A 12,774-nucleotide genomic window follows, 5' to 3' on the forward strand; every position below is an offset into this window, starting at 1 on the left:
GCTGCTGCTGCTGCTTAAACCACTCCGGAATGTGGCCAGCCTGGCAACGAGCCTGGCCAGCTTGGGGTTTAAAAATTAGATATGAATCTTAAAAGCCACAGCAGCAACAGTACACACTCAAAAAAAAAGCGCTCTGCACAGACAAGACGGTGAAGTTTGTTGCTGTGCCGTCGGGGCGTTGTTATTTATATTCCTTCAATATTCAGTGCAGCTCGTAGCTTTGATTTATGAACCTTTTGTTCCCACCCTGCAGTGCGTATGCTTCCCCCGTGTACTATGGAATGTTTGTATGTTAACACGGAAGTAATAGCATCCACTAGCAAGCAGCACGACAATGACCTTGCACTGATTGATCGCAGCCAGTTTAAGGGGGTTATCTGTGTGTGGAACTGAAAAATAAAGAGAGTTAATATAAATGATTGAAATGAAGACCCCGTCAAGATTGGCGTTTTGTTGAATAGACGTCATCAACGGTAATGGCGAATGCCGTACACTCTACACATTCCGCCTTCCCGTGTAAATACCGCCCCACGCCGCACCGCAAGACAAATTAAAAAAACAAAACCAAAGCACCTAATGATTGTTTAATTTGGTGAGGAAGGAATTTCTTTCGCTTGGCCGCGATCGCCGATGGAGATGGAATCGTGAAAACGGAACACTAAACCAGAAATTAAGTCAATAGCGTAAGTTGCGTGCGTCATCCACCCGGCTAATGGGCGATGGATGGGGGTTTTGGGAATGTTTTGCCGACCAGCACTGCGCACGAAGTGCTCACCAACGGCTAGACACCAACGTTTCCTGTGCGTTCAGGGAAGAGTTTGAATTGAAAGGAGTTAAAACAGATCAATATTAAACAAACTATTTCCGTTAAACGAAAGCGCATGGGCGCAAAACAATAATTGTACAGCGACGGAGCTTAGCTGCTGAGAGCTTATTGCGTAAATGGGTGCATTCCTATCCTTTCTCATACGATGAGATAATGAAATGCCCATACAAAAGCATCCATAATCCAGTTGGCCTCACGTGGTACCTACCATCCATGGTTGGGAATTCTTTTACACAATCTCCAGACGCTGGGCAAAGATGTGTAAAAGAGCAAAAAGCATTCCATCTCCATGGGCGTAATCATAACTCCTACGCGTAACGATGCACCCTTGGCAAAGCTGCTGCTTCCCCGCCTCCCCTGGGTTGGAATGTGTAGCCGCAAACCCTTACGGGGATGTGGATTGTATCATTTTGAATTAGCTTCCTTCTTTTTGTTCCGCTCCTCAACAGCACACAGGCATAACCTTTTATTCTCGTGCTGCAATTAGAAGGAGAAGAGAGCGAGGTAACTAAAAAACAACAACCACCAAACCAGTGTTGGTTGTAAATTAAATGCATCCAATACAGGGAAGGGAAGCAAATAAAAAAAACAAAAACGCTCACAAAACCCACCCGGTGTGCTAAATAGTGCCTTAGCGGAACGGAATGTAGCACCGTGAATGGGTCTCTGTGTGAGTGATAAAGCCCATGGAGGGAATGTTTGGATTATGTTATCGTTTGTGTGACGTTTCACATGCAACTGCTAACGCAAAACACTCGCCAACCCTCCCACCCACACGCATGCACCCCAGGAAGGAGTGTGAAACAATTGAATGTGAATAATGCCAGAACCCTTTAGAGTTGCGCATTGTCTCACAATCGGTATTTTATCCAGCAGCGCTTATAAAGTGTGAGCGCAATAAGCAAACACGTTGCTTCATTCCCCTTCAACCACCCCCCCCCCCCTTCCCCATACGTCCCATGTTGCCCCCGGGGGATGGGATGCATATTTGCACGTACACACCAGACACCAACCGGGCTGACGGGAGCGAGAGCAAATGCTGCAGGGGGAGGTGGATGCCATTTTTGCAGCGCAGAATAAAAGTCAGTAGCATGTGGATGCACATGATAAAGTACAGCAAAACATAATCACCGAGAGAGCGAGAGAGAGAGAGAGAGAGAAAGAGAGGCTCCCTGTTGTGTCTCAAACCGTAAAAATAAAATGCGGTAAAAAACACACACAATGATGGGGAGGGCCGTCTCTTCCCTGTCCACGGGAGCGGGTTGTAGCGCGCACGTGTAATTACATTTGGCTACTGGAATTTGAAAATTATATTGTCTGTCCAGCCGTGTCTTTTGTGTAGCAACCGGCAGCAGCAACAGCAGCAGCATCGTTGCCATCGCGGTGCAGCAGTTCAACACGGAAGTTGAACACAAGAAGGCGGGAAAAAGAAACAACCACACACACACACACACACACACACACACACACACACACATGTGATCTCCGACTGAAAAGAATCAGAAGGGGATGATAAAAAGAAAACCTCCAAAAAAACGCACATTTTCAATGCTTCTGCTCATCTTCCCTCGTCTTAAGAGAGGAGTTGGTCTGTTCTGCTTTAAGTCCCCATCCCAAAAAAAGAACAGTGCGTTTGCGTGTGCTTATAATCACTCCCTTGGAGACGCAAGATGGTGAAGAAGCAAAATACAATCAGAACGCACACGCACACACACACACACACACACGCACACGCACACACATACACGCACTCGATTTTCGATTTTCTCCCTCGCGGTTTGGGGTTTGGCTCGGTCATCTCAGTTTTGCTCCACGGCAGCGACCGTATAACAGGTTGTTATTAGCATTAAGTCAATCGGCCTGAATGTGGCCGAACCCCCTTTCCGATCGCGTCCACCACCACCACCCGGTTCGGTCCAAAAGGGACCAGCCCTATGTGGCCAGCGATCGTCGTAGACATCTTTCGGTGCTACCGCGCTACACACACACCAGAAAAAGAAGCGAAGAAGCGAGCGAACGCGCGCGCGCGCGCGCACTCACGGGCGATTCATTTTTCTCTTTATCACCTTCGGGCGGTCTTGGGGGGTACCAAAGACGGTCCCCCCGCTCTCCCGAAAAAAGCGTTTCACCAAAACGTTCGAAAACAAAACCCATCCCCATCCGAAATCAACCACCGACTATCGATCAGGCGGGGATGGAATGGGAAGCGGGATAACCTCGGGAGGGCCAACCTGGGCCGAACCTCGCGATGCGCCCAAGCGGTGGTAAAATCGGTTCAAAGATGGCACGGCGAAGAAGCGCGCTGTGCTTGTGTGTTGAATGTTCTTTTCTCCTGTCAGCCTGCCAGCAGCAGCAGCAGCATCAGGTTTTTCGTTCCGTTTCGTAACGAAGCGAATCTCGTCTTGTACGGGCACCCAGCCGGGCAGCAAGCGGCAAAGAAATTCGGCACGGCCCGAGGCGCTGTAGCACATTCTGGAGGGCGGCTTGAAGAAGGAGGTCTGGGGCCAAGCATGCGGAGAGCTGGTTTTTCTGGTTTCGATCTTCGTTCGGGTCTGCCGTCGGAAACTTCTTGAGGCATTGCGCGCGCGCGCTCGCATTGTTTTGGCGATTCTGGAACCATCTTTGCCACCAGAGTGCCAACAGCGTGCCATGTGTTTTCGTCGCTTCGTGAGGATGCGTTTGAGTGATCGCACTGCTGTACTTCGAAGATGCCCAAAAGGAACAATTTCCATTTTATGTAACACTTCGTGTCATGGTAAAAGTATCTTAAGAATATTTTTTTCATTACACCGAACATAGTCAAAATTAAGGAACAAAATTCAGTCGTTTTTAAAACGTAGATACATTTGTGAATAACGATAATCTTCCCCTTAATTCAATGTCGTTTCTCCTCGACGGCGTCGAGATCGGATGCTGACTATGGTGCCAAAACTTTGCTACAACAGCAACAACGAAACAGCTCGAACGAATGAAAAACACATAAACCCGATTTAGCTCACACTGTCCTTCGGGTGAGGGACGGAGGAAGGCTAGGGAGCGCTCCAACGGGGAAACACGGAATCGCCCAAGACAGGAAGCCGTTTGGACGCAAAGGCGTTAAGCGCTTCGCCCGCTTTCTTGGACTCGTGCGCGCGTATTACGCGAAACCCGCAACAAACGAACGATTTGTACGGCGGCTTAAGCGAGGAGCCCCAGCCCGAGACAGAATTATTTATTTTTATTGCTGAAGCGATACAACACGAATACAGTTTTCAGATCAGAAGAGTCAGAAGAGAAGAGAGATCAGAAATAGGTTTTTTTTCTGACTGCCCTTCTCACTGCAGCACGTCACAGAGTTTTTGGCGCGGTTTGGAAACGAAAGCCAAGCCAAATCGTGTGCCGCGAACTCCAACCCATGGCCCGCTTCGTCGCTTGGTGTTTCTTTAGTTCAGTTTTTTTATTTCACCCCCGATTCTGAGCGTACCTTTGCCAGGGTATTTTGTGTGCTCTCCGGCTGTATATGTGTTTTTCGTGTACCGCTTCTGCTTCCCTTTTCTCCACCGTCGCGTCGTTTGCACGATCAAACACCTCGCGCGGACGCGATGCTGTCCCGGTTCGTACCCTGCTAAAACCCTGCTAAGGCTTTCTACGAGCATGCTGGGGTCCGGCCCGGCCTGCATCGGGCTACCACCCATTACTACCACGAGCTCACCCCTCGGGCAGCGAGCGCCCAGCCGAAGAATGTTTCTTCGCCGTGCGTTAAAATCGCGCTCGCGAGCCTCGTTGCGCGACGCAGAAAGCGAACTTCACCCAGTCTGGCGTGGAGGGAAACGGTCGTCGATCCATCCAACACAACTCTGCCGCGGGAGGCGCGAGGCAGGACGATCATGATCATGACGCTCAAAATGACGATGGTGGCAGTGCCGGCGATGGTGGAGAGAAAAAAAGAGAAACGTCTGAACAAAACGGAACGAAACGGATCCACATTCCATCACCGGTTTTATAACCCGAAGGGATAAAATAAGTATATACACGACGGCGACGCGATGCTGCTGCTGCTGCTGCCGTTGATGATGATCGTGATGATCGTGGTGGAATCGTAGTCGAATGCGGCTATGCGGGGAGAGACGTTTGGGACGTTGTTATGTTTTTGGATCCGCGCGCCAAAGGTTCGGATGGAATGAATACGTGCGGGTTTCGTATTTTCGGACCCAGTTTGGATCACACACACACACACGCACACACACAGGAGGGGTTTTTCGGAGTCCCCATTTAAATGGTGATGATGCTCGCTGCTGTGAGCTGGAATAGAACTGGCGACGGTGATCTGCACAAGCTCCGGGTCGCTCTCAACCTTTGGGGGAAGAGGGACCGCTTTCAACCGTCAGCCAGCAGCTGGCTCTCACATTGTTGTCGTACGCTACGCTAATGCCGGTGCTGCGTGATTTGTGAAGCTTTCCCGAACTTTCAATGCAGTGAACGCAACAAACATCCCAGGCATCGCCATTCACACGGGGCTGTAGTGGAGCGGTTGAGAAGGATTGCTAGCTTTAATGTGGCTTTAACGATCCGTTTGCCTGTTTGCTACCCCTGCTCATTTCGAGCCTGGAATACATTTCCCCGTTTCCCCTCCAGTCGCTATCTCTGTACTAAAACTCAAAGATTCTAGCTGCCCAGGGATAAAGATCATTTTAAGGTACGATCAGCCACACCATTTAAAGCCATCTTTCTAACGCTAGGCGGATGTCCTGCCCATAACCGGCTGCTCCGGGTCCGAGGGAAACCGTCAAGCCTGTCAAGACACGAACGCCGCCGCCTGACGAAGGTTTTCCCTAATGACACCCTTCCGTTCACGGCCACGACGACTGCCTAAGACGTCTAAGACACGCAAACCTTCACAGCAATCAATTTCAATGCACATACAATGTTGCTGCACCGTGTACCACACGACATGCAACGTCCTCCCCCCGTTGCGTGAAACTTTGTTGCATTTCGAATAAAGCATTGGAAATAAGAAAAAGGAGAAAAAACCGATTACCAACGAGCCAACGATTTTCAGCATCCTGTTTGCTGGTCCAGCAAGGAAACTGCGCAAACTAAACCGTTTAATGAGAGCGTTTCCCCAAATTTAGTCCCGACACTAATGTCTGCCCTTTTCTGTTCTTCCCTTCCAGGAAATATTTCGTAAAGGTTACTGCAGATGGTAACGATGCAGCATGCGAGCTTTTTGTACCGTCAGCGCACCCTTAGAGGTTTGCGCACCACCCTCCCGACCTCTGCCTCCGGGTACCAGATTTCTAGCTTTAAAGTAAGTATTAAACCCACTGCACGGTAAGATAGATGCTAAGAAGTGTTTTTGAGAAGCAAATGATGATCGTTTGATGGTGAAGAGTTGGCTGCATTCCATTCGTTCGACAGGTATGCGAAAAAAAAAACAATCAACAATCAACAAAAGCCTCGTTGACCTTCGCCGAGGTCTCAAGCAAGATTGAGTCGCCTTATATCCGTCCCTCGCTCCTCCATAAGAGTGCCAAGCATCGGTGACTGTTTCCGATGCTGTCGTTGATGTCTTTGCTGGTTATGCTGAAACCCCGCATCCACACGATCGGCTTGTGTGTGTGTGTCTTCCCGGGTCGGAAATTCGATCAGTTTCGTTTACACACGGCGATGCTACGACGTGTGGAATGCGGTCGTTTGTTGGAATCTATTTTTGGAAGCCTTTTTTTACTTACAGAACACGCACCATAAATGGGCGGCTGGTAATAATCCGATTAGATTTCATATGGCCGACAACGCTTTGTTCTTAATTTCCGTAATTCCAGTACCACCATCTGCGCGGTGCCGTGACCTTGCTCGTGGCAGCCTCTCTAGGGCCAAACCGCGCATGGCCGACGATTGGCGCCGCACAGACGCATTTGGTTCGATCGTCGAAACAACCCGATCCCACCGTAATTTTGGAAATTCCTTTCGCGGGGTCGTAAAACCCCGATCAACCCGGACCAGAGCACCGGCTGCCGGTGACCTTTAATTTCGGACACACCGTCACAACCAGAACAAAAAAAACACAATCCGGAAGGTCCCCGGCAGCTTGTTGAGATACTGAAATTAAAGGAAACCTTTTTCTTTGCTGTTGCTTGTTTCTCTTTTGACAAACCGATCGACGGGGGTGACCCTCAGGATAAGGTTCCCGTGTTTGGGTTTTGGTTTTTTCTCTCCTTCCCCAGTTCAGTATCTGGTTGTTTTCCCTCATTTCTGGGCTAATGATGGGGTCATTGTGGTCCCTTTCCGGCCCAGCCGGCGTATGATACAGCCCAAAAAACCAGCTCAAATGTATGTGCCCCGACCCGGGTGCGTGGTGACGTTTGTGGCCTCCTTTTCACCCGGACGAGCGGGCGGCACTTGCACGACAACGACGCCCCTGTGCGCTCCTCTCGGTATAATCGAATCAATTAAAATTCCATCTCAATGACCCCATTAAATCGGCTATGACCATCATAAATCACCATACCTACCGTTTAGAGCGAACGCCCGAAATTATATGGTTTCTCTCCGCGGTGGTTGGGGTGGTCGGTTGGCTGCGTCCACCCAGCCCACAGACCGCTTGATTGGGGTAGGATGGTGTTTTGGAATCCGAGGAACGCCACCGGAACACTATTAGGCCAGGCTAGTGCCGGGCCTTTCTCCTTATACCGCCCCACGCAGTGGCCAAACAAATGCCAACTCACTGTGCTCACTCACACTTGTAGCTGTAAAAATGTATTGTAAACTGTTGTTTTTTGTTTTGTAAGATCGCTTTTTCGTACTGTGTAAGGCATGTTTCAAAGATATTGCACCCTTTTTTTCTATCAGTCGATTATTTTATATTAATTTCTTCTCCATTCTCCGCATTATCTCTTTTCTCCCTCTCTCTCTCTCTCTCTCTCTACTCCAGATTATTGGGAACACCGCAGCCACGCACACTCTACTTCCTAGTCGAAGCAAAAAGTCGCGTACGCGAAGTATACGCACAAACATGCCATCACTTCTCGAAGCAAGGCATGCTGGACACGGAGCTGTTCGGGCTGGCCGTACTAATAGGTAAGTGAAGGGGTCGCGGAAGTTGACCGAGGGGAGAAGAGGCAGCAGCACCAGCATGACCGCAACTCCACCAACCAAGGCTGTACAACCTGCTGGGAGGGGTCGTGTACTGTAGCGAGCGTCCCCCCAGCGATAATTAATCGTTTCTCAAAGCGTCGCTCAAACGGGGGAGAGGCTGGGGACCCAGAATTGGGACCCTAAGACGCTAAGGGCAAGCTAATAGAAAGAAGCCTTGCGTCCTGGGTTTCGGTGTTTCGAAAGAGGGTGGTTTGGGTTGGCTGAAGATCAACATCAATCGGGCAGTAATCGAAGGAGGAGAAGCAAAAGCAAAATCCCCCGAACGGTGCAAGGTGCTATTTTTTTGTTTTGTCTATCTTCCTTTGGGCAAGGCTCCCCTTTTTCTCTTGGTTTTCGGGGAAGCTTGGGCTGGAATGGCCGGCCCCATGAACACATTCCATGCCAACACTATCGTTTCTCATATACCTCTTGCTGCCGTCGCTCCATTGGGTGGAGATTGCTCCTCCATCCCTCGCAAGCCACTTGGATTACATTCCGATGATGTTGCTGATGATGATGACGACGACGAGGACGACGATGACGGCGACGATCTCATCTGGGCACGGTTTACGAGCTGTTGGGTTATTTTTTCCCTTTTTCTCGTTCGATAGAGAGGCTGGCATTCTGCGCGCACCGGCACAGGTTCCTATCCTTTCGTGCTTTTTGCTCCCGCTGTCAAAGCCATTGTTTTGAGGGGAAGGGGGGTGGGGGGCTGAGCTGAGGGAGCTAGGGAGATCTATTGTGGTTAGGCCAACCATCACCTGAACCGTTCGTTCGTCGAACAGCTTCGCTTGCTCTTCCACTTACTTTCCATTGGGAAAAGCGCACAAAACAGCGCTCCAATCGAAGTGGATTCCACAACAGCAGACCGCCGTTGCTGAGCGTTGTTTCGTTCCCGTTCCCTGCTTGCTGCTGCTCGACGTCATAAAATTTGATATCTCGCGCCTGCGCCATTAATTAAAAATAAAAAAAAGGTCTAAAAAGAAAGCAGGGCTTTCGGCTTCCGTAGCCTCAGAAGATCGGAAGAATGTGTGGGAGCTGATTGGGGTAGAAGGAATAGCGTTAAATGAGCATATACGTGCCGTATCAACTTCAAGAGAATGATAGAAACTGCTGCAAATTCCTTGTAATGTTGAGAAATGGGGAAGTTATCAATGTACTCCCCAATCAAGATTGATGCAACCAATCATTTCGCTATTCTTCGCTGAACTTCCAAACCAAACCCTGAAGCTGGAAAGTTTTAGAACGTAGAAGAATATCTCAGCTCGACTACAGACCAGACCTGCAGCCGATAGGGCTTTGCGACGCTTGCAGGGAGCAGGAAAACACATTTCTCAAAGAATTGGAGAAGGAAGACAACAAAAAGAGCAAAAAAAAATTGATCGCGCTTGGCATACACACACACACACGTGCACTCAAAACAGAGAGTCCTAAAGGTGGGAAGGAAGTTTGGGGAAGAGATACGGGCGGGCGCAACACCGAACCAGCTACCTGAATTACTGAAACACGCGTCTTATGTCTTTTCTGTGAAGCCCCTACTAAAATGAAATTCCTTGTGCCTTGTTTCTCGTTCCCGTGTTCGCGTTCCCTCCCTTTCTTTCCCTGTCTCTCTCTGTCTCTCTCTCTCTCTCTGTCTCTGTCTGTCTCTCTCTTTCCTTTTCTCGTTATGTTCCAGCCTCCAGGCAGGTCTTCTTTTTCGTCTTCTTTTTCTTCTTCTTGTTATTGAGTCGATCTTCAGCTTCAAACCCCTACGAGATCACTCTGCGCGATCTCTGGGCGTCTTTCCTTTCCGTTCCTTTTCCTACGCGATTGCGGATCGCGCGCGCATTTTTTGCCCTGCTGGGTGTTTGTGTGTGTGTGTATGTGCTGGTTCTTCTTTTTCCTTCCCCTTCCCCCTTTTCCTTTCCATTCCATTCCATTCCCGACTATGCCAAGGGACAGCAAGAAATGAAACCCCCGGGAGGAGGATCATCGACACACGGGAGGAAGAGGGGCTCCCGATCATCATCATCATCGTTCCACCGCTCGCCGTGGGGACGTCGTGGGGCGACGACGCCAAAAAGAAAATCCCCTCTTTTTCCTCCCCGAGTCCGTTGTCCACTAATGCGTACCGCTTCTTCTTCTTCCACCTCGATGCTGTCCACGACAGCATGGCTTCCCGCACCATCGGTTCCAACCGCGCGCAAGCCGGCCCAAAATGCCCGCATTCGCGATTCAATTCCCTTTTTCCCTTCCCCCCCTGCTCCACATCCGCTTCCAACTCCTTCTCGCAGCAGCATCATCATCGTCGTCGTCCCCCCGGGTCCCTCGGCACAGCCATCTGTCGCTCGATACTCTCTATACACATCGTTATCTGCATACCTTTTGGTGTGGCGTGGTAAGGAAGAGGCGAAACCCAAAGTGAAGGAGAGAAGAAAAAAAACATAATGCTTTTCCATGTGGCTGTGTGTGCCGTGTGTGTGTGTGTGCCGTGCCCAAGCGACGTCGTAATATTCCTTTTACCAGCCTTTTGCCTTCTTTCTCTTGCCCAATCTATCTGCCTGCCTGCCTGCCTGCCTGCCTGCCTGCTGCTGCTGCTGCTGCTAATGTCCCTGGACAGGTTTGCTTTGCTGTCCGAGCGCGCGGCAAACGACACCGAGCGGACGGGCTACAGCCAGAGAGCACAGCATCACCACCAAACTCTGGCCGCTCAGCGCAAGCGTTTTCTCTTTCGTGCTCACTAAAGCAATCATGGCCTACGGGCCCCGAAGTTCGCCACCTTCCCGTGCGTTCAGGTCTTCGCCTTCGATCTCGATCTTTTCACCGCGCTTCCTTCTGCGCTGCGCCCCGGGAGCCCACCTCTGGGACGCTGTTGGGATTCATGCTGTTTAAACTCGCCTACTTCCCTGTCTTCCCTGCCTGTGCCCGGCCAGTCGTGTAGCGTTCTTTTTTTTTCTTTGCTTCTTTCCTTCAATTCCCTGCTCTTGTTGCTCCATTCAAGCCGTTCCTTCTCAACCGGCCGGGATGGTGTGTTCATTTTACCTTCCTCGAGTGAATTTTATTATACGTTTCCGTTCCGAAAACGCTTCGTGCTTCCTTGCGAGCGTTATCCTTGTTGCTTCCTGCACCGTACGCGGCAAAAATGCGAGCAGAAGGAAAGGGCAAGGGGCCAAAGCGTCATCACCGCACTGGGGCGTTTGTTCGCGTGCAGTTTCGCCTCGAAGTTTCATTAAAATTCTTAAACTCTCTGCTCGATTTCCTCTGCCAGTGCTCTCCAAGCGAATTTTGGTTTGCAATGAAAAGAGTTACATATAAGCTATAAACTGCTTTGCCTCGCTGTGTGTACAAACGTGATGGGGAGAACGTTTGCAATCACCATAAACGTGTTGCGATGGTCTGGCCGGAGCAGCAGCAACAACCACAGCCGAAAAAAAAACCCATCATCCATCGCTCATACCGATTACCAATCGCAGTGATTGGTGTCAAATTATTCGAATATTTATTGTGCTCATAAAAATGTTTCCAAAAATCAATCTCTAGCATGCGGCGCGTCCTGCACACGAAGAGCAATGAAACTGCCGATTTGCAAAATTAATCAACCGTTGTGGCTGGGGCCCATCCAGCACAACACCTTCAAGTATTTGCCGACGAGAAGGAGCGAGAGATAGAGAGAGAAGGAAAGGGTCTGCTCGTTGCGAATTCCAAATAAAATTCTGAACAAGAAAGCAACAGGCAAGCGAGAACAAGTAAAACCCCCCTTTTGGACGACTCTCAAACAGTTTGGACAAACGAGAAGTATTAAAAAAACCCTTTTGGACAACTCTCAAACAGTACTTACAATCCTCAAACACACACACACGGCGATTGACCATGAAGCATTCCTCATGTTTTGTGCAAGACATTCAACGATGTTGCCATGTGTCTGTGTTTGTTGCGCAGTTAAAGGAATTGAAAATGTGATTTACATAATCGATTTGTATTTGTCATCATCAATTTTGCTTTTGGACATTGATTTTTTCATTCTTTTGAGGGGTGGGAGAGGGAAGAGAAGAAGAGGGAAGAGTTTTTTTTTGTTTCCGTTTTGTGCTCAATCCCAGTCCCATCATCAAGCAGCGTTCGTCGCTTGGCGTTGATGTCTTTTGAATGATGGCAGCAGCAGCAAGAGAACGAACCTCCGGTCCACTGGAACGTTCTTGCGCAGGTTTGATGGCAATCGATTATTTCAAAACGATGGTCAAATTCCTTTGCTTGGGACAATCATTCAAATTGAAAACTATTCAGATAATGTGCTATAAATTTAGGACAAAAATCATAAATTATATATGTGCGTACCTCTGAAAGACATTAATTAGAAATCATTGTTAACCATAGCGTAATGTTAATGGCAGTATAAATGTCTCTAAACAAGCAGATAGCAAAACACTGAATTGAGAAACATCCTCCCCATCAGCACAACGGTGACGTAAAGCTCGCATTAAAAAGCGTCCATCAAAAACATGACACTACCAGGTCAGGTCAGCCGAGTTTCTTCCAGCAGCGGCAGCTGCATCGGCATTCACAACAAACAACCAAACACACACACACACACACACACGCTCTCGACCGCTCTTATGCAACCGTGTTTCTGTGTTTAAAAATGTCACCGAAACGCACCGCGAGTAGCAGCAGCAGCAGCAGCAGTAGTAGTAAGACTGATAGTGTTTAACACCTTTCTTTCCGCCCGGGAGATATTTTTAGGCATCAACGAAACAGTTTTGTTCGCCTTTTTTTCGCCCCGCTCTCTATATGGGTCTTTCCTTCCCTCCCCCGAGAGCGTTCCACCTTACCTGGCCAGAATGTGGTTCAATCTGGTTTTT

The 12,774-nt window shown here is 49.2% G+C and overlaps 1 protein-coding gene across 1 annotated transcript in view; it reads left to right on the plus strand.

Moving 5' to 3' along the window:
- The window catches only part of LOC121597825 (protein expanded), a 48,100-nt gene that overhangs the window by 25,972 nt on the left and 9,354 nt on the right, over positions 1-12,774 (plus strand). The window contains exons 2-3 of the mRNA XM_041923988.1: positions 5,980-6,113; positions 7,737-7,882. Of these exons, the coding sequence (XP_041779922.1) occupies positions 6,022-6,113; positions 7,737-7,882 (238 nt within the window). The 5' untranslated portion in view covers positions 5,980-6,021. The remainder of the gene's footprint in view (positions 1-5,979; positions 6,114-7,736; positions 7,883-12,774) is intronic.

The sequence above is a fragment of the Anopheles merus genome, chromosome 3R (genome assembly GCF_017562075.2).
Source record: "Anopheles merus strain MAF chromosome 3R, AmerM5.1, whole genome shotgun sequence".
In the NCBI taxonomy this organism is placed as follows: Eukaryota; Metazoa; Arthropoda; class Insecta; order Diptera; family Culicidae; genus Anopheles; species Anopheles merus.